Source organism: Culex pipiens, chromosome 3, assembly GCF_016801865.2.
Source record: "Culex pipiens pallens isolate TS chromosome 3, TS_CPP_V2, whole genome shotgun sequence".
Lineage (NCBI taxonomy): Eukaryota > Metazoa > Arthropoda > Insecta > Diptera > Culicidae > Culex > Culex pipiens.
In genome coordinates this window covers 155,813,792-155,841,450 of record NC_068939.1, presented here as the reverse complement: position 1 = coordinate 155,841,450, position 27,659 = coordinate 155,813,792, and the positions used below count along the sequence as shown (strand labels likewise).

The 27,659-nt window shown below is 34.7% G+C and overlaps 1 protein-coding gene across 1 annotated transcript in view; it reads right to left on the bottom strand.

Annotated features, from left to right (window-relative positions):
* Positions 1-5,766: 5,766 nt before the first annotated feature.
* The window catches only part of LOC120426773 (uncharacterized), a 191,670-nt gene continuing 169,777 nt past the window's right edge, over positions 5,767-27,659 (bottom strand). Inside the window, exons 3-6 of the mRNA XM_052710004.1 lie at positions 20,281-20,493; positions 11,262-11,428; positions 6,533-6,715; positions 5,767-5,952 (exon numbers count right to left, since the gene is read on the bottom strand). Coding sequence (XP_052565964.1) covers positions 5,767-5,952; positions 6,533-6,715; positions 11,262-11,428; positions 20,281-20,493 — 749 coding nt within the window. The remainder of the gene's footprint in view (positions 5,953-6,532; positions 6,716-11,261; positions 11,429-20,280; positions 20,494-27,659) is intronic.

Sequence of the window (27,659 nt, the reverse complement as noted above, 5' to 3'; positions counted from 1 at the left end):
TCCCTCCCAAACCGAGCGTTCATATCCCCAATGATGACTTTCACATCCTGCCGCGGACAGCCGTCATACACCTCCTCCAGCGTCGCGTAGAATGCTTCCTTTTCATCATCGGACTTTTCCTCGTGGGGGCAGTGCACGTTGATTATGCTGTAGTTGAAGAAACGGCCTCTTATCCTCAACTTGCATATCCGCTCGCTGATCGCCGTGAAGCCGAACACGCGATCCTGCATCTTGCCCCGCACAATAAAGCCGGTACCCAGCTTCTTGTCCTTGCCGCCGCTCAGAAAAAAAACGGGAATCGGTCTGCCGACCTGGCCAGTCGAGCACCTGCTCCTCCTCCAAGCACACCTCCTGCAGTGCCACAACATCGAAGTTGCGAGGTTGCAACTCATTCGCCAATGCGAACTGGAAACCCAAGAAATTTAAAGACCTGCAGTTCCAAGAGCCGAGTCGCCAATCGGTGGTCTGCTTTTCTATGGGCTTCTGCCGTTTGTTCCGGATTTCTAGCCTTCTTGCCATTCGCGATCCTCTTTTTCGGTAGGCAGCCTTATCAGGGCAGCGCTAAGTTCGAAAACGAACAACAATATTCACGAAAAAGCCGAAACTTTAGGGTAGTGTCCAGAAAGAGAAAGTGATCCGAAAATGAAAAGTAGCCCACCCAAATCAGAGTTGGTCAAAATAGGTTGCAGGCCCGTAGCCAGGGGGATGGGCTTCGGGCTGAAGCCCCCCCCCCCAATTTTTTGAAGACATATGGGAGAGAGGGAAGAAAAAGAAAAGAAGAAGAAAATTTCTTCTTCCAGCCCCCCCCCCCCCCTCCCCGATCCAAAATTCTGGCTACACTCCTGATAGGTTGATTTTAATTTTGCCCTTTTTTGTGTTTGATTTATGTGGAATAGATCGTTCAAATATTACGTAACACATTTTTTCAAATGTTGGATATTTTTGAAAATTAGGCAGATTGGAAAATTTCACATAGACCAAATTTTAGACAGTGAAAACGCCTGTTTAGGCTACAATACAAATATTTTTAAAAGATTTTGTCTCCCTCCCACCTTCAAAATCGGCCTGAAAAATCTGGGCAAAACAAATATTTTTTTCAAAAAAATTCGAAAATGTGGTCAGAGCCGAGGGACTAAAACTTTGAAAAATATTTGCATCGGCCTTACCAGAAATAAACACTGCAAAGCTAGAACTTAAAAACGATGCATTTTATTTAAATATTATGGAGTAATGTTTGAGTAAAAGAAAATTGTTTATGCTTCTTTTGATTCTTTTAAATATTTTTATTGGAATGATTTTAAATATTCACAAAGATTTCATTTTATGACATTGAAAATCAAAAATATACGTTTATTTTACTGAGATAAACCCTTTAATAGTTAGAACTTGAAAACGGTTTTATCCCTTATTCCCGAATCCCACTTTCCCGAATCCCATATCCCCGAAAATCATTTCCCCGAAAATTCCACATTCCCGAAAATCATTTCCCCGAAAGTGCCATTTCCCCGAAAATCATTTTCCCGAAATTTCCACATCCCCGAAAATCATTTTCCCGAAAATTCCATATCCCCGAATGTCATTTACCTGAATGGTCATTTTACCGAACTGTCGTTTTCCCGAATTTACATATACCCGAATGGTTATTTCCCCGAAAGTTCCATTTTCCCGAATGATATTAACTTAGATAAAACTAAATTGTTTTTTAGGGATATTTTTACAAAAGTATGACCTTAATATTAAATTCTCCTACGTGTGTTTTTAAATATGAAAAAAAAAGAAAAAAACAAATAACCGTAGAAGGCCATTCATAAACCACGCGGAAACTTCAAGAAAGCGAGGTTTTGAGATCATCCACGTTCAATAAAAAAGATTTTTTTTGTATGGACAATTTTCAGCAAAGCACAATTTTCCAAAACGGTATCCACGTGGTAAGGATTGCACAGCACCGATATCATTAAGCGACGAATCGAAACGCAGGAATCAGTTTGTTCTAGATTTTGTTTAACTTTTTAGTGAAATCTAAATAGTTGATTATTGAATTACAAAATGCATTTTTTTAATATTTCATCACCGCCATTTTGGGTTTAAAATTACTAAATCACTTTAAAGTAGTTTAGGGGTTATTACCCGAAGTGAACTTTTGACAAGGCCTTTGGATATCCGAGTCTGGACTGTATTTCGATTTTCAACTAAATGCAAAAAAAAAAAAGCGAAATGATCAATGTATCAAATCGACGCTGTCGTGCTATCTTGTCGTTTGTCGCTTTTTGACTTTCCGAGAAAATGCGTGTAAGTGTTCGACCTTGAATAAACGAAAAATAGTGCACGCTATGTAAACAATAACAATCACGTTTTATTTTGTTGACCATTCTGTGCATTGTCCTGAAATTTGTTTGAATTTGGTTGTTGCGGTCCCGAGTTATAATAACAATCGTTTACGGTAGTCGGGCATGTACGTGTGTCAGATGCATTCTGATCTGAAACCTCTTTGGCCAGTTGTCTCACTTACAGCAATTTTCAGAGTGTGTCAAGTTAACACGAGACAAAAATTTTCGGTTTTTATTGAAAATCTCAGAATTGAAATCGAGTTTTGGGCATTGTGAGCTGCACAAAATGGCTAATTCAATTTGGCCCAAAATCGACGTACCGTAAACCGGGGTGACTTTGATAGGATTTCAATTTGTTTTTAGAATATTTTCCAACAGGTAAGGTTTTTCTCAGGATTATTATTTTTAAAACATGTACTGGGGTAGGCCACACAAAGTCTATGCACTATTTCGGAAAAAAAGTTTTTTCAATAATGTTTAGAAAAATAGCTACGTTGAAAATTCTTAGTTTTAATTCCGGGGTGACTTTGATAGTCATAGTTTTTCTTGTTAAAATCATATTTAAGATGTTCAAACTTTATTTGTACGCTAAATGTACCATCACTCAAGTAGCTGATATAGTTTTTAAGAAAAAAAAATCAATGTTTATATTAAGTTAACTAAGTGTATAAGCTTTTTAGCAAAATACATATAAATTTTAGATAAAATTGTTAAAAAGTCGGAATTTTGCCTGAAATTTGTTAAAACTAGTTTTGTTAAGAAAATTATCGATTTATATTGCACTTTATACTGAATTCGAAGCACGAATCAAAAGTTTTCACATTTTACATGAAATTTGTTCAATGAAATTGCCCATAAATTTGGAGATTTTTTTAAATTGTGTTTCAAAAACACATATTATTTATTATTTGCAAACTTTTTTAAACTTCTCCTAGTGGAAAATTGTCCAAAGAATCCGAAAATGCATTCCGTTTTCCGATTAAAAATCATGTTCATTGAGAAAATCATGACACTTTGAGAAGTTTAAAATAATGACTTTCATCAACATTTTTTTAACTGTAATTAACTAACTTTTCAAACTTGTCAGAATTTTATGAAAAGTTCTTCTTGAGGTACTTTGAACACTTCTCTACCACGGTCGGTATGTTTCTAAACCATTCCTTACGTATTTTAATTGTACTCTTCATTTCGCGGAAAAATCGCAAACCTATCAAAGTCACCCCGGCTATCAAAGTCACCCCGTTTTACGGTACGACAAGTTAGCTCGACTGCGACGAAATGTGAAAAATAGGCAAATGAATTAAGCGGCACGCAGCTATTTAGATTTGTTCATTAGAAATAAGGGAGCGTTCTTTTATCACGTAACGCAAAATTTGGGATTTTTGACCCCCCTCCCCCCCCTTCGTAACAAATCGTAACAGATGAGCGACCCCCCTACCCCCCCCCTGTAACGTGTAACGCAAGGACTTTTAGCATTTTTTTTTCGTTCGTTGCATGAAAATTTTGCGTTACGTAACAGAATTTTTCAGCACTCCCCTCCCCTTCCCCTATTTTCGTAACATTTCGTAACATTCACTGACACCCCCTCTCCCCCCTAACTGCGTTACGTAATAAAAGAACGCTCCGCTCAAGATGTTTTCCTTCTCTACATCATTTGTCATATTCGGAGTTTTTGTTGGATTCGGCGGAGTCAGTTCTTTTTGAAAGGCAGTTGGAGTAACTAAATCTCAGCATCCGGAATTCGAATCCTTTAATTCCACAGACTTGGAAAATATTCAAAATTTAAGTGAAGCTGGAATAAAACGCTCGTAAAAATCTCGGAATTTTTTGAACGTTCAATTGTGGACATAATACTTCATTGATCGCTACTTCCCCGAACCCGGTCGCGCGCGTGGTTGTGGGCAACGGGCATACCCGCCTGACCGGGTTCGGGGAAGTGGCGTTCGGGGAAATGGATTGTTCGGGGAAATGATTTTCGGGTAAATGACATTTCGGGAAAGTGTCTTTTCGGAGATGTGGCATTCGGGGAAATGTCTTTTCGGGAATGTGGGTTTCGGGTAAATGTCATAGATTCCAATGCATTTTTTTTTGTAATGTTGTAGAGAAGTTTTTGAAAGCAAATTTGATTTTACATTGGAACATGATTTTTTATGATTTGAATTCTTTTTAAAACTTATCACAAAGCATTATTTTAATAAACTCTGTGAAAAAAATTAATGTTTATGCTTCACTATTGCTCCAAAAATGCCTATAAATTAGAAATAAAAAAAAAGTTTGTGGGGATTCAGCTTTTTGTGAAAATAAATATTTAAAAGGATGGTTTTTTTTTCAAGTTTTAGTATTCATTTCTGCATTGTCCACTTATAACCTACAACTTAGCTGGAAACACTACATCGATAAAAAAATTCTATTCTCATGATACAGTTTTCTTTTAAAGTATTAACATGCCAATTTTGCATGGACAAGTGCCAAAATTGTATGGAGACTTGTATGAAATAACCAATGATGCAAAATATCTCTAAGGTCACAGGGTAATTTTAAAATTTAAGTTTTTTCTTAAATTGGCAATACTGCTAAATATTTTTTGCTCTTTCTGGATCATAGGTCAAAAGTTGTCTTTTTTGATAATCTTAAGCATCGAAAAAATAATATTTTTAAAGATTATGTTTTTGCTCATACGTTTGTTGCATTCAATTTAAAAAGGGTGATTTCTTTAAAAACAAATGATTCGAATTTCGCAAAAAAAAAATCTTAATTTTTTTTATTTCGATGAAATTTTGTCCATTCCATTTTGCGGACTACTTTTTCTAGTAAAAGAGCAAGCGAATGTCAAAAAAAGGTCCTAAAAATAGTTGGGTCGACAGAAAAGATACATTTGGCATGCTATTGACAAATGATCACAAAAAATGTTATAGAAAATCAAATAAAAAATCGAGATTGTTTTTCGTGGACCTATTTTTTCTGAAAAGTCCTAATCATAACTTACAACTATGCCGAAGACATCAAATCAATAAAAAAAATCGATTCAAGATACAGATTTTCGATTATTCAAATGCTTATTATAACCCACAAAATTGGATGGAAATTTTTATAGATAAATTAATGATCCAAAATAGCTTATTTGACAAAAGGAATGCATGGACATAATTCCATCCCAATTAAAAAATAATCATAGAAAATTCTTTTTTGAATTTTCCTATAAGCAAGGACAAACTCGCAGGTCTTATTTTGGTATCTCTAGTTGCTTGGACTAGTCAATCTACCGTAATAAGTCACATCTACTCCAGAGAGGTTTAAAAAAAAACACCACCTCCCAATTTTGTTTGCGTTTGGCTGACCTTGGAAAAGGCGCCCGCGGATAGGCGACCGCCAAAACGTTGACCCGGTTGAGCGGCTTTCTTGGACGGCGATCAAGTGCGCTTAGCAGAACATAAATCCATCAACTCTCGCCGCCGCACGAACCGCCGGCAGAAGACGTGCTAAAATTTGAGCGAATACTCCCAGTCAATTTTGTAGTGGTTTTGGGCGGGTAGAACTCTGAGAGTGCGATCTGGGCGCTAATTTTGGATTTATTGCCAATGTTTTTGGCACGACTTAGGTCTAGGAAGTGGTACTTGAGCACGTTCTAAGGGGCATGAAAAGTGTCAATTAGGGGACTCTTGTGGAAATTTACTATCCTCGATGGTTGTAAAATATTAATGTTTTTCTATTTGGGATTTTCAAAGCAATCGCTTCAAAGGAAGTCCTGCTGAGAGCGGCATCAATCAACAGCATTTCAGTTATCGATTCGTGTTTAGCAAAACCAGTTGGATTCTTAAACAGCTTGATAGCCGTTGAAAGGTTCTGATAAGTGTAAGAGTATGCTACAAACTGATCGAATAGTAAACATCTGCTCATCTGCTTTATTTTCCACTAGTCTTCAACCTTTGTTCTAGTCCTCTATCAGCGATAAAATGTACTTAATCCACATCTGAGTGGTTGGGCTTTTGAGTTCACGCAGAAAAATAAGGCATATTTGAAACATTTTGTTGATTTGAAAATCATGATTTTTGTTGAAACAACGCTAAACGTCAAAGCAGCTTTCTCAAAACAACAAAAGATTTTTGTGGAATTGAGAAAATCAAGGTTTGTTTCAACGCAATTTTGTTGTTGATTATATTCAACAAAAAAATTGTTGATTCAAATCTCGTACAGGCTGATTCTACAAAACATTTTTCTGCGTGTTGTTCTGATAAGAAATCTGTACTTACAATTCCGTCGCAGAGCGACACCACGACCAGGGACTTTTCGTCGTTCTCGACGTGTCCCTTGTAGTAGCAGCCTTGGCCTCCGGCATCCTCCGAGTCGTCCTGCTTCCGGAGGGTTTTGTTCGGCCACACGTGTGTTTCCTGTTGAGGAAGGATAAAAAAAAGTTGAACTTTTCGAATCTCAATATCTACATCAGGCACAAACTCCCCCCAAATCCAACCACAATTGCTACAATGTATATATCATCCAAAACACTCCAGCAAGTGCTTGCACACGCCTCAAACGCTGCCAATTACAATTAGTGCAGTTCTGGCTGGAGCTGCCCCCCAGGAGAGAACGTTTCAATAATTTACAGCGTAATTAGATTATCTTGCCAGCGCCAAGTCCTTCAAGTCTCCACACGTGTGTGGGACGCCAAGAAATGCAAATTGGCCGCCCCATGACCACACGCACCACCCGTGGGGGAAATAATCATCATTTTTCAAGTGCGGCGGCGTGGCCACATTTCCGTTCCTTTTGCCGCTTCCGAATGGCCGATTGCCCCGCGGTAGCACTCCTCATCTGGACAATTTACTGCACTTAGAGCGCAACATGTGTGAATCTGTTTAACAATCTGTGGCGTGGCGTGTCCCGGGCAGAAGTGCACTTGAGTGTATCGCCAGAAGATGGGGTTGGGAAGGATTTGATTTGGGGGGTGGGTGCAGTTTAGCGTGCTGGGAGGGGGGTTTGTGAGTGGAACAATTATGGATGTACTGATGAGAAAATTGTGATAAGTAGAAAAATGTTTTGTAAATAATGGTTTAAATTCTTGAGCTCTTTTTTATAAGCTTTAGATTTCCATTGCAAATCAGACCATTAAAAAAATATCTTACAAACTTACAAAACAATCTAAAATCAATGTTCCATTTGCACTAATAGGTTTTTGGCAGCGAATGTCTTCCCAACTTTGGATATTCCAATTATGAATAAGCTGTTGAAGGTAATCCATATCTGAGAAAGGGATAACAATTGCACAACGAAGTAACTGAAATGAAAATGTCAAAATAATCTAACAGCTGATTATATGAAAAAAGCCAAAAATGCTTCAGGAATTGTTCACCGAAAATTGTTCAAAAATTAACTTGAAATTATTTAAATTCTTGTTCTTAAAATCAAAACATTAAACATGCAGTTTAATGTTTTTGACTTTTTTCCATTTGTTAAATGTTGTAAATCAATTTTCGGAAAAAAATCAAAATTGGTTTATGGCCTGGGAATATTTTAACCAAGGTTGTTAATCGATAAAACTATTAATCTAATCTATCGTTATCGTTATTTTGATAATTCTATCGGCGATAATCTCATTTTTAAAATCTTTCTGAAATTGACTTAATTAAACCAAATCGTGTAAAAATTTCAATGTTTTTACCAAGACTATATATTTTTTAATCTAGAAAGTTTCAAAGTATAATACTCAAAATTGTTCACAAAACGCTGTATTTTGTCGAAAGTACTCAAGTTTTCATTATTTGCTATATGGGTATCAATTTAGGCGAAATTTTGTATGCTTTTTCACTTCATTCGATTTTTTTTGTTAAAAACTATAATTTTCACAAAATGCTATATTTTTTCGAAAATACTCAAATTTTCATAATTTGCATTTTGGGTATCAAACGAAGCGAAATTTGGTATAAGAGCGGCCGTGGCTGACTGGTTACGGTGTTCGCTTTGTAAGCGAATGGTCCTGGGTTCGATTCCCATCTGCTCCCAACGAGAAAGTATTGGAAATATAAATCTTGAAACTCTGAACATGAACGAAAAATCAAAGTCACTCGAGTCGGGGTTCGATCCCTCGTCCTTTGGATTGGTAAGCAAAAATGCTAACCACTAGGCCATCGCGACTTGGTGAGCTATAACTGGAATTAGGAATACTGTTACTACCAACTATATACGCGCTGGGTCCTTGTCCATTTGACAAGGGTTCGGAAGTTCTAAATAACGTTTGAACCCGATTGGTGCAAACGTTCTTCAGGGCGGGGCTTGTCGATAAAGCTGAAGTACCTCGCGCTCGGCTAGCCAGCGTAGAAAAGGGTCACCGAAACTCGGCAGAGCTAACACCTTCCAAATGCCTATGCGAGTTATTTGCATGTATAGAATGTAGATCTAAAAATACATGGAAACAACTCAATTTGTAAGAAGCGGCCGCGTGGTCCCGTTTGGTTGGTTGCACACACACACACACAAACGAAGCGAAATTTGGTATGCTTTTTCACCACATTATTTTTTTTTAAACTAAAATTTTCACAAAATACAATAGTTGTTTTCGAAAGTACCTAATTTTTTTAAATTTGAAATATGGGTTTAAAACGAAGCGAAATGTTGTATACTATTTCACATATTGCAAATTAAAGAAATTTGAGTATTTTCAAAAACTTTTTTTTATGTTGTTAAAATGTTAGTGATTTACAAAAAAAAGTGAAAATGCATTCAAAATTCCGATTCCTTTGCGAATTTTGAAAATTTAAGTATTTTCGTAAAATACAGTATTTTGTCAAAATTGTAATTTTTAACAAAAAAAAATCTAATAAACTGAAAATGCACATTACATTTTTTTTATTGCAAATCATGTAAAATTTTCGAAAAACACGGTATTTTGTGAAAATATTAGTATTTAAAAAAAACTTTAATCATGTGGAAATGCATAACAAATTTCGCTTGGTTTGAAACTCAAATTGCAATTTTGGAAAATTTGAGTATTTTCGAAAAAATACGGTCTTTTGTGAAAATTTTATAATTGTTGAAAAAATTCTAATGAAGTGAAAAAGCATACAAAATTTCACTTCGTTTTATTTCCATATTGCAAATTTGAAAAATTTGAGTATTTTCGAAAAAATACTATATGTTGAGAAAATTTTAGTATTTTTCATAAAAAACTTTAATGAAGTGGAAAATCATACAAAATTTCGCTTCGTTTGATACCTACATATATAGCATACTATGAAAATTTGAGTAATTTCGAAAAATACGATACTTTGTGAACAATTTTGGGTATTTATACTTTGACTTACTACATTTCAACGAAAATTTTCTTAGTGAAAGCATTGAAAATTTAAAATGATTGAGTTGAATTAAGTCGATTTTATTAAGGTTTGAAAAAAGGCTGGTACAAATTTTATTTAAAGGGGGCTAAAAGATATTTTTTTCAAAAAACTTCAAATTTTCAATGGAAAGTTAAGTGCAATCAGCTAAAATCAATTTAAAATGCATTTCCCTGCATTTATAATCATTTTTGGGTTGATTTAAAATTCTCTTGAATTTTTGAAAATTTTCGATGTTTGCCTATACGAAAGTGATTAAGATCGATTTTGGTGATTTGGTGATAATGATTATACATTTTTCAATAGGTTCGCGGGAAATAAATGGGTGAATGGTGAATGAATCGTTTTCGAGTTACAAACTCTTTTTAAATTGTTTTTTTAAGGGAAAATCTTCTTTTGATTTAAAAAAATAGAGTCCAATTTGCCGGAATTTTTTAATCGACGATACCCTGGAAAATATTAATCCGATTTTCAATTTAATAAAATAAAAAAAATCGAGGAGGGTAAAGGTTTATAAAATCGATTTTGGCGAAGCTACTAAATCGATTAGAATTTTTATTTCTCAAGATACGATTTTCATGGCATTTTTGAATGGATAGTCCCCAAAATTTATATGGAGACTTGTATGGATTATGCAGGAGGCAAAATGGCTTATTTGGACATAAGGAATCAATGTAAAAGTTTTATCCAAGTGAAAATACAAAAAAAGGATACAAATTAAAATTTCGAGCCATGGTTTCAAATACCTTAAATAAAATTTTCAACGGCCTTATCGATTTTTGAAAAAAAAAACAAAAAAACAGGGGATTTGAAAATTGGGTTTTTTTAGTTCAGCCAGAGTTCTGAACAGTATTGATAATAAATAACCTACACCTTTGCTTAAGACACTAATCAATTTTCATATAGATTTGTTGGATGAACCAATTGATGCAAAACGACTTCATTGAACATAAGAAACGGATGGAAATTACTCTCTTGTATTGCTAATCACAAGTTTTCTAACCTACAAGAGAAAAGATCAAATAACGTCCGATGCATAAAATATAATTGCACAAAATTGCATGCTTGGAAAAGTTTATTTTCGTTTCCGAAAACATTCACACCAGCGCCCGCGCCGACTGACCACAAAGTTAGGGGCAGGATAAATGGCAAACACCGGGGTGCAATCGTAACCATTCAAGTGCACATTAATTTTATTGCGCACTCGCGCACACGTGTATATTCGTATGTATGATCTGTGATAATAATCGCCCAGCAGCCGTAGGCAATTACCATTGACGGCACGCCCTCTGTGTGATTGTCTTTGTGGATGCGTGTGTACGTGCACGTCCATTCATAACCCGTGTGCATCGTTGCACTTTCCGCAAAACGGCAATAATGACGAAGATGATGATCACCGGTTCACAGATCTTCCCCCTCCTCGATGGGAGACCTTCTCGATCTTCGGCACGGTGGAGAGCTGGTCATAAACACAAAACGCAACCCAGTGGGACATTACACGAGGCAGCTCCTCTGCAATCGTCATAAATTGGCACCCACTAATTGGAAAATTACGCGCGCGCGCTCCAGCCTTTCCCCCCTTTAACGTCAACGATGAGGTGGGACTTACCTTTAAACCGTCCGCCATTACGCCCCGATCGTGGAACAAATTGATGCGCATGCTGAGGCCAAACGCGTCGATGTCGTACTCCGGGTTGGGGTCCCAGATGCGCGAGGACCGATTGCGGAACAGGCCCGTCCAGTGGGACTTGGGCGCGTGCTGGCCGCCGGTGCCATCTGGGGGTGTAGAAGAAGGGGAAAAGGTTATGTTTTTGTTATCGTCAACTGATAAAAGTAATCTGAAAATATAGCATTGATGTCTACCCGTAGTTGCTGCTTCCTTCTTAATTTTTTTTTATTTTATCGTCAAATTCGAGTTCTGTAACCCAATTTTAGTCAAATTAGAATGATTGATTTCAAGGTTGTTAACTATAAAATTATCAAGGTTGTATATATACAATAACGTATCAAACGATTCAAAATTTTGCATGTATTTAACTGTTTTAGAGATTTTTGAATGAAATGCTAAAATTTTCACAAAATACAGTATGGATTTTTTTACTGATTTAGAGTTTTTTGAAAAAGGTAAAATTTCATTTCATTTCATTTCATTTCATTTCATTTATTGGATTGTTTTGGCAAAAACATCAGTGCAGTAATTATCCTAAGCTGAGATATGGGGTACCTTTCAACAGCTGACTAATTCAAACGGTGTTAGAGTTTACTGGTACACGAGAGAAAAATTGAGCAAGGGAAGGAAAAAAGTTACAAAATAACCTTCGAAATTGCTAATAGATAGGGGATAGTTAGAGGAAAGGAGGTATTTCTTATTCTAATATCACATCAAGGGGACATCCGCTGCAGCAGAGGGTTAGCTGAGGTGGCACACCCCATCCAAAACTTTGGAAGCACTCGTAGAAGCCAATCGTCAATCAGCTCCATCTTCGCCATCCTGTGGACGTCGTTAGTCGGGTGGAAGGGATCCAGGTTTAACACCAAAAGGTAAAATTTCGCTTCGTTTGATACCCATATTGCAAATCAGGAAAATTTGAGCACTTAAAAAAACGGTATTTTGTAAAAATTAAAATATTTCCTTCAAAAAACTCTAAAACAGTGATAATGCATGCAATATTTCAAATCGTCTGATACCCATATTGCGAATAATAAAAAATTGCGTATTTTCGAGAAAATACGGTATTTTGTGAAAATTTGAGTATTTCATTCAAAAAACTCTAAAACAGTTAAAATACATGCAAAATTTTGAATCGTTTGATACCCATATTGCGAATTATAAAAATTTGAGTATTTTCTAGAAAATACGGTATTTTGTGAAAATTTAAGTATTTGTTACAAAAAAAACCCAAAACAGTGAAAATGCATGCAAAATTTCGAATCGTTTGATACCCATATTGCGAATTATAAAAAAAATAGTATTTTAGAGAAAATACGGTATTTTGTGAAAATTTGAGTATTTCATTCAAAAAACTCTAAAACAGTGAAAATGCATGCAAAATTTCGAATCGTTTGATACCCATATTGCGAATTATAAAAAAATAGTATTTTAGAGAAAATACGGTGTTTTGTGAAATTTGAGTGTTTCATTCAAAAAACTCTAAAACAGTTAAAATACATGCAAAATTTCGAATCGTTTGATACCCATATTGCGAATTATAAAAATTTGAGTATTTTCGAGAAAATACGGTATTTTGTGAAAATTTGAGTATTTCATTCAAAAAACTCTAAAACAGTTAAAATACATGCAAAATTTTGAATCGTTTGATACCCATATTGCGAATTATAAAAATTTGAGTACTTTAAAAAAATACGGTATTTTATGATTTTTTTTAGTATTTTTACTTTGAAACTTACCATATTATAAAAAATATTTACTAAGAGGAAGTTTGAAATTTCAACATGATTTGGTTGGTTTTAGTCAATTTAGAAATATATTAAATATAAGTTATCGTCGATAAAATTATCGCCGATAGAATTATCGGAATAACGATAAAGATAGATTATCGTTATCGTCCCGACGATATTTGAAGAGAAAGTATTTCGAAATTTTCAGATCATTGTTTAACAAATCAAATTTTGAAAAAGTTAGAATAAAATAATCATTTTTAACAAATTTGTAATGTAAGGCAGGCTTATCTTCAAAAGCATTTTTTTATTTCATAATAGTTACTCTTACAAAAAATAATATTCTTATAAAAAAATTAACATAAAAACCTGTATGACATTTTGCAGCTTTTTGGTAAATACTGTTTTTGACATTTTATTTTACCAATGTCGAACATTTAACAAATAAATTGTCAAACCATTTTGGTCATAAATTCGTTTTAGCAGTTAAAAATAAATGTTATTTTATTTAAGATTTTGATATTATTCCAGAACGTATTTATTTTAAATGCAGATAACAAGAAAGTTCAAAAATTACATATTTTGTTAATTAAATTTGTAAATATTGAGAAATTTAAATTTTTTCGATAATTTTGAAAAATTTCTCAGATATAGATTCAGTATAATTATTGTAAGAATTTATCCATAATGTGGTTGACTGCGCTAAATACGAAGGAGGAGCGGGTACAAAAATTTTCAAAAAATTAATAAAAAGTTCACGTGGTTTGTGGATGGCCCCTAAGTTTTATTTAAGTAAATGAAAAATAAATTCAAAGATTTTTCAACATTAAAATTAACAGTTGTCATTCTTCAACATTTTTTATTACCCGCATACATCGAGCATGCTGCGTCAATGACTTCTAAAGATATAACTTCAAGTTACACCAGACATCCCGTAGTTTTACGACATTCTTTCAGTCAGAATAATCACATCTTTTGCATTCGTTCAAATGTCTTAATTCTTAAACAGTTATGGTTGATTGACTTTATCGAATTTCAAGTATCCTCTAAGATAGTAATAATTTTTGAAGAATTTTTTAGATTGAAAATAAAAATTGATAAAAATATAAAAACCTTGGAAGCCCGAAAAGAGAATCAAGCCGATCCCCTTTCAATTTGCGAAATCCCTCCGCTCACGCGCCAATTAGGATGCATCTCGCACCATTCTCATGAACGTTTTTTTTTCGGTCTCACTGGAAGACGACGTGGTAAAATGTGAATCACATCGTGATGTCCGCCGGAGTGTTCGATTCACGCCGGAGCTATCCCGGGGCCCATTGAGTAACCACTTAATACAGAGTCAGTGAAACGTAGTAGGGTGGTCCATTTGTATCAGATAGTTCTTGATTTTTCTTTAAAACAAAAGTGATAGTGGTTATGTTAATGACAAAGCACATTAAAATGGACTTGTTGCAAGAGTTTCTTTTTTATTTCCACTTAATGTCTGCGGTTTGTACTCAGTTGCCACGATTCTGGATTCAAAATGTATGACTTAATGTGACTTACTGGAACCACCCTAACCAACCAGCTCAAGATGATCGTCATGAGTATCCCGCGAGGCGTCCGAAAACTGCGTGGGAATTGTGCGATTTATTCAGCCATTATTACGGTTCCGCTATAATCTTCTTCCCTCATTAATAACATTATGGATCGCGATCGCGGGCCAGCAAAAAATACCGTGAACTCTATTTTGTACACATCGCAAGCAGGACAGAATCGCGCGAAGTTTCTTTGGTCACAGTTGTACGACAAATGTCATCCGCCACTCCTGCGACGATCTGGCGAGACATGTGTCTGCGGGCTGGACGTGTTGGCGAAACTTAACCTAATGGGTAACATCTGTACCGCCTTGGCGAAGAGTTGCAGAACGTGACGAGATTCGTAATTATCGATCACTTTGGAGACGACCGCGTGGAGTTGCATCCACTACAGTGGAGCTTCGATTGTTGTGCTTTCAACTCTTTTTAGCCCGACTTTGTCAACCCATCATGGTTTGACTGTGAGCAGGCTCCAAAGGGTTGGCGATGCCGTCAACGCCAACGCACAAAGTGTCGCCAAGGAACCGTCCAAGTCCGTTGATGGGATTAAGAAAAGTCATCGATTTTGGAAGACCCTCCCGGTTTGCGTTCTTTGCGGGCAGTTGTCTTTCACAATCCGTCGCCACCGGGGTGGGGGCTTAAGCGACATGGGCGTAAGCGGCTTTCAAGGCCGCCGTTCTGTGGTCTTCCCCCGGTGGCAACAGGTTGATTAAGTCTCCCCCGCCGGTTGAAGCCGGTGACAGTAAGCTTCTCTCGAAGGCATGGACCGTTTAAAGTTAAATGGTGTGAATGCATTACGTTTATGCTAATTGGAGAATTATAGTGTGATGAATTTACTCGGATTGAGGGGTACGTTTTAAAGGCTTTGACATGTTTGCACGTGGGACTTTAATTGACTGTAGTTCTGAGTTAAAGTAGATTTCCGGAAAACACAACTCTTGGCGACATCAATCTGATGTTTACTGTTTACCTTAATTTACCAGAAAATTGCTGCAAATAAAACACTTGCGATTTTATGGAGCCAAATCAGCTTTACGACGGTTCCTTCTCATCAAACCTGACAGCATTGAGAGTGCGGTCCATCAATTTAATTGAGCAGCATTGGCAATAAAGAAATGTAAGAGAATTAATCGCAGGTAAACAAAAGCCTCATCATGTGCCGTTAATTAGACCCCTAAAAGGTACAGCTATACTGCGGACATCGATCAAGTGCCGCTCGGGACACTTTATGATCCGACTCGACACCGCTTAATGGCGTTTCAGTGTTGCGGCGTCTCTTCGCACGGAACACGATTGAGAACCAGGAAATTGGTGAGAGGTGTTGAGAGTGACAAACCGGAAAAGGACGTCTTTGTCTCAAGCTGTTATTTGAAAATTTGTATGCAACTATTGTGGAGCGTAAAATTAGATTTACATATAATGAAATTAAAATGATGATTTTGTCGATTTTGCTCAAATGTCAAAAATGCTCAAATAATTAAAAATAAAATTAAAATGCAGCGACATGTTTAATTTTATGAAAGCAATAATTTAAAAACGCATTAAATATTATGCAAAACTCACAGAAATTATGTTTTGAAAGTAATGTCATGTTTCGAAATGCGTACACATAGGCATATCATTTTTGTTATAGCTTGTAAAAAATCATGTAATAAGTTGGAAATGTAGAAATATTATCAGGATGCAGTATAAACAGTTAGTTTTAAGAGAATGCATGCAAAATATTTCTTTTCTAACAATTTTTCATCAGATATTTAAAGTTAAAATGACTTGTTTTGCTTCGAATCCCGGACAATGATTCGAAATCCGGACACTTTTGCTTCGAATTCCGGACACTCGATTTTGCTTATAAATCGCACAAATTTGGACTAAAATATTAGTGAATGGCATTCTTTAAGTCTCATATAACTTGTTACCATCAAAACAATCGATATTTTAAAATAAAATTTGTTAGAATTTAAGGAAACCAAAACCATAAATTTCGGCTTTGCCTTCCCGGTGCTATGCAATATGTCAGTGAAATGTTTCACATTTTTGGTGAACTTATAATTTTATTTTATTGTTTTGGCCTTAACTACAGCGTTCAAACAAACTTTTAATGAAAGTTGATGTTAGAATTCATCAAATAACACAGTTTTGACATTCGTAATGCGAACTTATATCCAAATAATTGATAAAACAAGATGAGGTGTCCGGGTTTCGAAGCGTCCGGGAATTCGAATCATGACGTTATTATTCTCTTACTCATGTTTGAATTTAGCATTAGAATTAGCATTTTTGAACGCCCTATCCACGGATGGCTCCACAACGCGTGTCCCACTGTATTAGAATAATAATCCAACACGAGTCTCACGTTTGAATTTTTAAATTAAAAATTAAAAATCTAGGAAAAAATATTATTATTTGTTTCAAAAGTCTGCTTAAAGAAACGGATTTTTGAAAAACTTTCTTCAAAATCAAATTATTCGCTCTACAGCATTGCCTTGGCGTTCTCGATTGCGAGATTCCTACTCGAAACTAGGTGTTCGAAGGCTTGATTGTTGATGCAATTGCAAACCTCTTTTTACACCTTAGCTTCCATCCACCCCGGGATTCGAACTGACGACCTTTGGATTGTTAGTCCAACTGCCTACCAGCGACTCCACCGAGGCAGGACCCAGGGAGACGACTCCTACACCTGGACTGAGCTAACGACCTAACCTTTTTTTAGGTTAGTCTGGGACCAACATTTACTTCCCTTCCGACGGAAGGCGTGATCAGACAAATCTCGTCTCGAAAAATGCCACCGGGACCGTCTGGGATCGAACCCAGGCCGACTGGGTGAGAGGCAATCACGCTTACCCCTACACCACGGTCCCGGCTAAAAAACTTTCTTATTTTATTAAAAAAAAAAGTCTGATGATTAAAAGAAAGCCGGTTCTCACTTGAATTGATATTAAACCCTATTCCCATAAAGAAAAAAATACCAGATCTTTTTCGTGATTTTTCAAAATCTAATATTTACGATTTTTTGTTTTGATAATATTTTTATATTTGATTTTTTTTACAGAAGCATATATATTTTATTTTAGCATTCAAAATTTGAAGCAACTGTAGTTTTTCGGAAAAAATTACCCATATTCTAGTTTAAAAAGTTTGAGTTATTATTCTATTTTGTAAAAATAAAACTGGAAAAAATTTACAAATTTTATATAGAAAAACAATGCGTATTTTGTGAAATTATATTTTTTTTTGTTTTATTCGCTACCCATATTACAAATTATAACTTTTTTAGTATTTTATTTAATTAGCTCAAACTTTACAAAGGTCTTCCCTATGACCACAGAAGCCATTTTGTGTCATTGGTTCACCCATACAAAATAGTAAGCAAATATTAGAAAATCGGTATATTTTGAAGGAATTTTCTGTTCGGTTTGGTGTCTCCGGCAAAGTTGTAAGTATTGATGAAGACCAATTAAAAAAAACTACACGGTTTTTTCCGATGTTTCAATTCAAATTTTATTTACAATGGTTCCGTTTCCCAAAATCCATATTTTTTAATCTTTGTTTTTTTGTATGTTTTAAGGGACAAAAAACGTAACTCTTAATAATAAAATAGTATAAAATAGTATGTAAAAAAATTTAGCCGTAGAGTTAATTTTCCTTTAAAAAAAGTTTTTTTTTGAGAATTGAAATTTTACTCCAAAACTTGTTTTAACTTCAGTATTTAGTGTAAATCAAATTTACAATCAAAAAGTACATTACAGATTTTTCATAAAGTGCACCGTTATCAAGACATAACCACTTATAGTTCAATTTCAACTAAAAAATTTCATGATAGTCGATTCCCAAAAAAATTTTTTTTTCGAAAAGTTGAGAAAATTTCTAAAAAAGAAAAATGCCTAGAGAACATTGATATACAGCGAATAAAAGAAAAACAAATAATAAAATTGAAGGTTTTTTAGTCTCTTCCCAACCTTCCCAACCACCTTTAATTTTCTAGTACAGTCCAGACCCGATTATCCGAAGTCCTACGAAAAATTTCACTTCGGAAAATCGAATCACGAAAAAAATGTTTTTTCCGTTGACTAATTATTATTGTCCTGTTTATGTACTCCTAAACTTCGCTTAACCCTCTACTGCCCAAATTTTTTTTCGAAAATTTTTATTTTTCCCGTTTTCAGGAGGTCATTTTGAGCAACTTTTGTTCTACGAAAAACTTTACTTCTCTTGTTTTATGTTTTTCTTGTTTCATTTTAAGTATTTTTATTTGCATTTATCTTGTTTAGTTTATGTTTGTTTTTGGTAGTATTTGGCCTATTCTACCACCTTATATAATTACATTTCGCCTATCTAATTTTTTCATGTTTTAACAGTCACTTTTTCAATTTTTTGCCTGTTTTTCACATTTTCTGCTATAAAATTGCACCATTATCATTGAAGTTGTGAAAAAATGCGTAGAGGCATAGTCTGGGACACTAGAAAAATTACTGCATACTTAGTTTTACTTAAAATATCGGAAATGTTGGTAAAAAACGCAGCCAAAGTTGACCCCTAAAAAAATGACATTTTTAAAAACATTGGCAAAGTCACATGAAACAAGTAAAACTCCCATCCCATAAATTTTCTAAAATTTTAAGAGTTCTTCTTTCCAATGCTTTTTAATGATCGAAAATTGGTTGAAAAATGGATTTTTGGCGATTTTTTAAAATCGAAGCCCGTCTAAAGGCGGGGTTGGGTTGTAGAGGGTTAAGTGATTTATTTTTTTTTAAATCCAAGATAGACAACATTGCGGTGAGGGAGCATTGAAGGAATGATTTTTTTTTAATTTCATAGGCAATCAACTACTCAAATTAGACTAACACTGGATCGTAGAACTTGAATTTAATGTTTAAAGCAAGAAGAAGAATAAAAAGGTAAAAATTGTCTATGGTTCGATTATCCGAAGTCCCATATAAACCTTCGTATAATCGAAACTTCGGATAATCTAGGCTTTGGTCAAATTTTCAAAACTCAATTTTCAATTTTCAAATATTCAACTGTACTATTTTTTTCTGAATAGTCCTAATCAATGCCTACAACTTTGCCGAAGACACCAAACCGATCAGAAAAGTCCTTCAAAAGATGCAGATTTTCGATTTTTGTATGGACAGATGCCAAAATTGTATGGAGCCTTATGTGGGTTAATCTTTGGCTTTGGCTTCTTTGGCCATAGGAAAGGCCCCCAAAAAGTTTGAGAGAAATAAAAAAATAAAATGCAAGAAATCGGCCAAAAATTAGCATTCGGTGTCTGAGAAGCATTTGTTTGAATAAGTTCATTTTAAGAAGTCACTTTAAATTAATTTTTCGTAGGTTATCGTCAGTAACTTATCGATGATAAAATATACCTATTTCAATAACGACAACGATACTTATTTCGTTATCGAACAACGAAAAAGTTGTCGTTAACAGTGTTTATTGTATTAAATTAAGCTTTGGACATTATATCTATTCTACCTTTTGTCTACTCTCGACCGTTTGTCATTCAACGTCGTCCTTAAGTTATTCGATATGTTATAATCGCGAACTTTTGTCCTTCAATCTTATTTTTAAAGTAAAACTTGTTCAAGAATTCTAACGCGACAAAATATAATTATTAAAGGAAATTAAAAACAATTTGAAAAATCCACCTACCAGTGTCGATGATCTTGCCCTCATACAGGACGTCCGTGGCGTGCAGCGGCTTGCCGAGGATCTTCTTCGGCTTGATGAACGCGATCTCGGCCTTGTCCGGGTCGTGCAACCGCGGGATCTCGTCGTCCACGGGAAAGCCGGCCCGCGGCTGCGTCCCGTTGTCCGATGCCGGACCATCGCCGTCCAGCGGCCGGCCTATGTTGTTGGAATCATCTGGAAAGGGAAAAACCGGACGGGATTTGGGCGTCAGTTTTGCTTTATTTGACATGTTTGCAGCTCGTTTCGAGGAAGGAATCCTTCCAATAAATCCGTCACCGTCTGGAGAGTCCGGAGTTGGCGAGCGAAATTTACTGCTTCGTTTTATCGCGTTTGATGTAGGTCGTTTCGAATGGTTTTTGGTATGCAAAATTTCGGCGGATCTTCCCCATGTTTGGGCGCGGAGAGACCATCATCTGCGGGGATGCATTTCTTCGGATTGGGTTAAATTGAATTTTAAGCACATAAAATCAACCTCTCATTTGATTTAAGTGTGTTCTGTCGGCGAGTTGGGAAGCCACCCGGCTGTCAAAAGAAAATTAAAAACTTTTTAATCACAACCGTGGGAGCCGAAAAGTTTGAGAGGATTGGCGACGGGTTTCGTTTTTTTGCGACTTGAAAAGGAAATATTTTGGAGATTGGGAGAGTTATTGTGCCACCCAGAAGATAAAATGTTAGTGAATTTTTGGATCGAAATTTTGTATGACGTGTGGCAAAAATGCACGAACTTTTATAAATCTAGCTGTTGGCGTAAGATTTGATCTGTTCATAGCTTTCAAAAAAGAAATTGAATCTTAAATCCCAGAATTTAAGATCATTCGATTGTATACCGAAGTATACCTCAAAGGAATGTCGTCAGGTCCGACAGTTCAATTTGTACCTTTCAGTAGCCACAACATTCCCTCAATTTCAAGCGCCACCAGTCAACCAATAATTAGAATCGTGACAGACCTATTTCCCACCACGTGTCAGATAAGTAAGCCATTGAGACCCGCTGGGACCCGTTCTAGTAGCCCTTCTTACAGACAAAGGATGGTGGTGCCCTTGAAGCCCTCCACCAACCTGCGCAATATCTTGATCCTGGCGGCGACTAAGTCGCCATCGGGCGTGACACTTTTTAATGCCGCACCGCTAAAGGTGGCCACTAAATCAATTACCTTCCCCTCTAGAGTACACCAGGGACTGGGAATATCAGGGGGACACCTTCCTAGAAATCGAAGCAAATAAATGCAAATGAGCGCCGTGTGTGTGCGAAACCCAACACGATTAGTCCCTCGGAGATCTATCAAGCGGACACCCCAGCTTTATGGTGCAACCGTGTGGACCGGGGTAATGTATCAGATTTCAGCAGCGCCAAGAAGACGGATTGACCCCGGAAGATAGATCTACCGCTCCTCCGGGAGATGGCCTTTCCAGTCTGCCGCGCGCTTAGAGGGCGATTAACATGCGAGTCTAGTCCGACGGTCGTGAGCTAATCCCTTCCTGCGGCGATCCCGCGACTTAGGGCTTCTGACTTGGGCTTTCAACGGGTTTACAATAAATAACTAAAAGTGGCGCGGGAAGGCGATGGCGACGACTTTCAACGGGGAGAAAAATTCTACAAAACATATGAATTTTTGAGACTGATTTATGATGAAATGCTGCGGCGGCGACGGTTGCGTTTGCCAAAGTCAGCTGTTATTTATGTGCAGCTGCTGCAGCCAGGATAAAGGAGTTGAGCATTTGCATATGAATTCGGCACAATAGATAGCCGCGGTGGTCAAGATTTGTGGACTTCGAAACGATTGTGTGCACCCCCTGAAGTGATGAATTATGGCCAGGATTACGGGACGTGTATTAGAAGAATTCGCTATCGGGGGGCGCTCTATTGGGAGTTATTTACGCGATATTGGGATAGCAGGGACATAAGAGCGGCGCGAAAGGTCACACTCATTAGGGGCGGGTGCTATTCATCATTGACGTGTTGCATTTCGACGCAACGGATCGAATCTTTTTCTTTTGTATTTTTGCAATTTTTGCAATTTTTGCAATTTTTGCAATTTTTGCATTTTTTGCATTTTTTGCATTTTTTGCAATTTTTGCAATTTTCGCAAATTTCGCATTTTTTTCAACTTTTGCAAATTTTGCAATTTTTGCATTTTTTTCAATTTTTGCAAATTTTGCAAATTTTGCAAATTTTGCAATTTTTGCAATTTTTGCAATTTTTGCAATTTTTGCATTTTTTTGCATTTTTTGCAATTTTTGCAATTTTTGCATTTTTTGCAATTTTTGCAATTTTTGCAGTTTTTGCAATTTTTGCAATTTTTATGTTCTTTCCAATCATTTTTTTTTTTTGACTTAGTAACGCATGATCAGGAATTTTGCAAACATTATAATTTTTAGAAGATAGTATTTTTAAAACAGTTTTGACAAATTACGTCTTTTTCAAAGTACTTAATCTACAATTTTGTAAAAAGTTCTTGTTTAAAAAAATCCCAGTCATTTGATTTTTGCAATTTTTGCAACTTTTGCAATTTTTGCAATTTTTGTATTTTTTGCAATTTTTGTATTTTTTGCATTTTTTGCAATTTTTGCAATTTTTGCATTTTTTGCATTTTTTGCAATTTTTGCAATTTTTGCAATTTTTGTAATTTTTGCAATTTTTGCGATTTTTGCAATTTTTGCAATTTCTTGTTTAAAAAAGTTCTTGTTTAAAAAAATCCCAGTCATTTGATTTTTGCAATTTTTGCAATTTTTGCAATTTTTGTATTTTTTGCAATTTTTGTATTTTTTGCATTTTTTGCAATTTTTGCAATTTTTGCATTTTTTGCATTTTTTGCATTTTTTGCATTTTTTGCATTTTTTGCAATTTTTGCAATTTTTGCAATTTTTGTAATTATTGCAATTTTTGCAATTTTTGCAATTTTTGCAATTTTTGCAATTTTTGCAATTTTTGCAATTTTTGCAATTTTTGCAATTTTTGCAATTTTTGCAATTTTTGCAATTTTTGCAATTTTTGCAATTTTTGCAATTTTTGCAATTTTTGCAATTTTTGCAATTTTTGCAATTTTTGCAATTTTTGCAATTTTTGCAATTTTTGCCATTTTTTGCAATTTTTGCAATTTTTGCAATTTTTGCAATTTTTGCAATTTTTGCAATTTTTGCAATTTTGTATTTTTTGCAATTTTTGCAATTTTTGCAATTTTGTATTTTTTGCAATTTTTGCAAATTTTGCAATTTTTGCAATTTTTGCAATTTTTGCAATTTTTGCAATTTTTGCAATTTTTGCAATTTTTGCAATTTTTGCAATTTTTGCAATTTTTGCAATTTTTGCAATTTTTGCAATTTTTGCGATTTTTGCAATTTTTGCAATTTTTAAATTTTTTGCAATTTTTGCAATTTTTGCAATTTTTGCAATTTTTGCAATTTTTGCAATTTTTGCAATTTTTGCAATTTTTGCAATTTTTGCAATTTTTGCAATTTTTGCAATTTTTGCAATTTTTGCATTTTTTGCAATTTTTGCAATTTTTGCTATTTGATTCTATTTTGCTATTTTTTATTTTAGTATTTTAGTATTTAAGTATTTAAGTATTTAAGTATTTAAGTATTTAAGTATTTAAGTATTTAAGTATTTAAGTATTTAAGTATTTAAGTATTTAAGTATTTAAGTATTTAAGTATTTAAGTATTTAAGTATTTAAGTATTTAAGTATTTAAGTATTTAAGTATTTAAGTATTTAAGTATTTAAGTATTTAAGTATTTAAGTATTTAAGTATTTAAGTATTTAAGTATTTAAGTATTTAACGGTGCACATCAACCAGAGCTTTGGCACCCAGATTTTTGTTACAGACATTTTGATATCTTCAAAACTACGGGTACTATCAACATATTTTTTTATTCATCCCCTAAAGTACTGTCCACAAAGTAATTTGCAACAAAGTTTGACTAATTCTACAATCCCATTGTTGCAGGATTGGGTCCGTAAGTTTGACAATTTTGGAATAAGAAGACAACAACTTCCTTCGTTGCTGTGTACCCTTAAGTATTTAAGTATTTAAGTATTTAAGTATTTAAGTATTTAAGTATTTAAGTATTTAAGTATTTAAGTATTTAAGTATTTAAGTATTTAAGTATTTAAGTATTTAAGTATTTAAGTATTTAAGTATTTAAGTATTTAAGTATTTAAGTATTTAAGTATTTAAGTATTTAAGTATTTAAGTATTTAAGTATTTAAGTATTTAAGTATTTAAGTATTTAAGTATTTAAGTATTTAAGTATTTAAGTATTTAAGTATTTAAGTATTTAAGTATTTAAGTATTTAAGTATTTAAGTATTTAAGTATTTAAGTATTTAAGTATTTAAGTATTTAAGTATTTAAGTATTTAAGTATTTAAGTATTTAAGTATTTAAGTATTTAAGTATTTAAGTATTTAAGTATTTAAGTATTTAAGTATTTAAGTATTTAAGTATTTAAGTATTTAAGTATTTAAGTATTTAAGTATTTAAGTATTTAAGTATTTAAGTATTTAAGTATTTAAGTATTTAAGTATTTAAGTATTTTAGTATTTTAGTATTTTAGTATTTTAGTATTTTAGTATTTTAGTATTTTAGTATTTAAGTATTTTAGTATTTTAGTATTTTAGTATTTTAGTATTTTAGTATTTTAGTATTTTAGTATTTTAGTATTTTAGTATTTTAGTATTTTAGTATTTTAGTATTTTAGTATTTTAGTATTTTAGTATTTTAGTATTTTAGTATTTTAGTATTTTAGTATTTTAGTATTTTAGTATTTTAGTATTTTAGTATTTTAGTATTTTAGTATTTTAGTATTTTAGTATTTAATATTTTTTTTTTGTATTTTAGTATTTTTTCAAATATTTTAATCATTATTTTCTGTCATAAAATAATGAATGACGACATGAAAACATGTTATAAATTTTTTGGCTTTATTTAACCTGTTGATGATAGATTCAACAAAGTCATGATCATGAGCTTCATGGGACGCTATGAAAATAAGAGTAATTACTCCCAACAATCAACCACTAATCGTCCGTTTTGTTTTCCCCGTCACGGCTGATAAAATCGTCTCCGCCTAGAAGCTCTATTCCTCACTCTAATTACAACTATTTCAATGTCTGATTGTTGTCTGCGGTTCTAAACATATCTCGTCTCGTCTCGCGATCACGATAGACAAGTGGTTCACTACTCCACAACCAACAGGTTTCGCGATGACAGAGACCTCGCCTCCTCCTCGTGCATAACCGCAACGCCAAGTTCAGTGCACCAAACCACCATGAATGACCAGCTCGTTGATCTGTCGTTAGCTCTGTGTTGCTCTCCGTACCTTGACCCAATTCCGTGCTCCGGCGGGCCTACACTTTCGGTGACCTCGCGCCTCGATGCAGTCAATTAAGGACGCGCTTAATGGCTGTCAACGCCACTACTCTACTCGTACTGATTCAGCACAATTTGTAGACACCCGCGTCGGTAGCATGATCGTAGTCGGAGAGCTAGAATGACAGTTTGTATGATCTAATTTGGCGCCCCCGTTGCAGCGTTCGCATCGTCTGGCCGGACGTCCCACGCAGGCCAAACACTTGCAACCTTGCCCTCGGATATCGCTGGTGCAATTTCGTATGGAAATTAGGCGTCCGGTGACGCCGATATGATCACCACCTAGGTGAGATTCTTCGGAACACCGTCTTGAGCACGATCGATCGCTTCTCGTCATCCCCGCAAACAGCTGCCCGGGATTATCACCTACGGCTAATAGTGTTTGTTGTTTGTTTAACTGCTGCCGTTTCCGGCGGGGTGCATGTTTCTCCGAACAACCTGGTTTATGTTTTTGTAACCCCCTGCTCCACCCGGGGTTAATGGGTGGGGCCATCGTCGTAAAACTGTAATGTAGTCCGGCCGTTCAGGGCAAACATTGTAGCGCACTCGTCAACTACCACTGCGCTCGAAACTAAACACTTTACATTCGTCCGGAGGCCCATTAAAAGTGCCGTTTTACAACACGAATTATGATTAAGGCCCCACGAAAGGCGCGTCAGCAGCGTAAACAAATAAAGAGTGTCGTAGAAGCCATCAAACAGGGCGGTTATGATTGCGATCGACGACGACGACGACTGTCCGGCGATCGCAGGGATGCACGTCGAAAGGTCAATCAAATATTTACGGTCTGGTTTACGGGGGAAGTTTGCATCGAACAGTGAGGTTTGTTTTTGATACAAGATTGAGGCTGTACAATTAATCGCATTTCCTTCCTAACTAAAAGGTATTAAAAAAAATTAATGAAGGAAAGCTGTTGATTATCTGACAACACTGTTCTTAGATTTTTTTTTAAATCCAGATGCACCTACTTTTAAACATTATAGGACTGGTTTTTATAGATTGATGATCTATAAATTTTAAATGTCTGGCAACACTGTTAGGATCCCTAAATTTTAAATATCTGACAGCACTTTTATCCAAACTTAAAATAGACCTAAGTGCAATCAAACATATCACACATTTCAAGGCCAGATTTTTACAAATTTTGAGGAAAATGAATCCGAATCTTTTCGATAAATATGGCAACACTGCCGTGGGAGATATTGTGACATTATTTACAAAAAGCAAATCATAAATTAATTAGAAACTGGCAAATATCGCACAATTTTCGAGATTATAAAAAAATAAGGGAGAAGTGTTAACAATTTTTTGAACTTTGTTCTTGACGCATTCTTTATCACGGTGGAGTATCTTCTTTCTTAAAAAAATAGTACTTTTTTAATTTATTTTTATTTTTGAGAAGTATTATATTTGAAGATCAAGCGTAAAGAGTAAATAATGAGAAAGTAAATAGGAAATGATTAATGCGAAATGAGAAACGAAAAATGAGAAATGAAAAATGAGAAATGAAAAATGAGAAACTAAAAATGAGAAATGAAAATGAAGAATGAGAAATGAGAAACTAAAATTTGGAAATGGTAAATAGGAAATAGGAAATAGGAATTAGGAAATAAGAAATAAGAAATAGGAAATAGGAAATAGGAAATAGGAAATAGGAAATAGGAAATAGGAAATAGGAAATAGGAAATAGGAAATAGGAAATAGGAAATAGGAAATAGGAAATAGGAAATAGGAAATAGGAAATAGGAAATAGGAAATAGGAAATAGGAAATAGGAAATAGGAAATAGGAAATAGAAAATAGGAAATAGGAAATAGAAAATAGGAAATAGGAAATAGGAAATAGGAAATAGGAAATAGGAAATAGGAAATAGGAAATAGGAAATAGGAAATAGGAAATAGGAAATAGGAAATAGGAAATAAGAAATTGGAAATAGGAAATAGGAAATACGAAATAAGAAATAGGAAATAG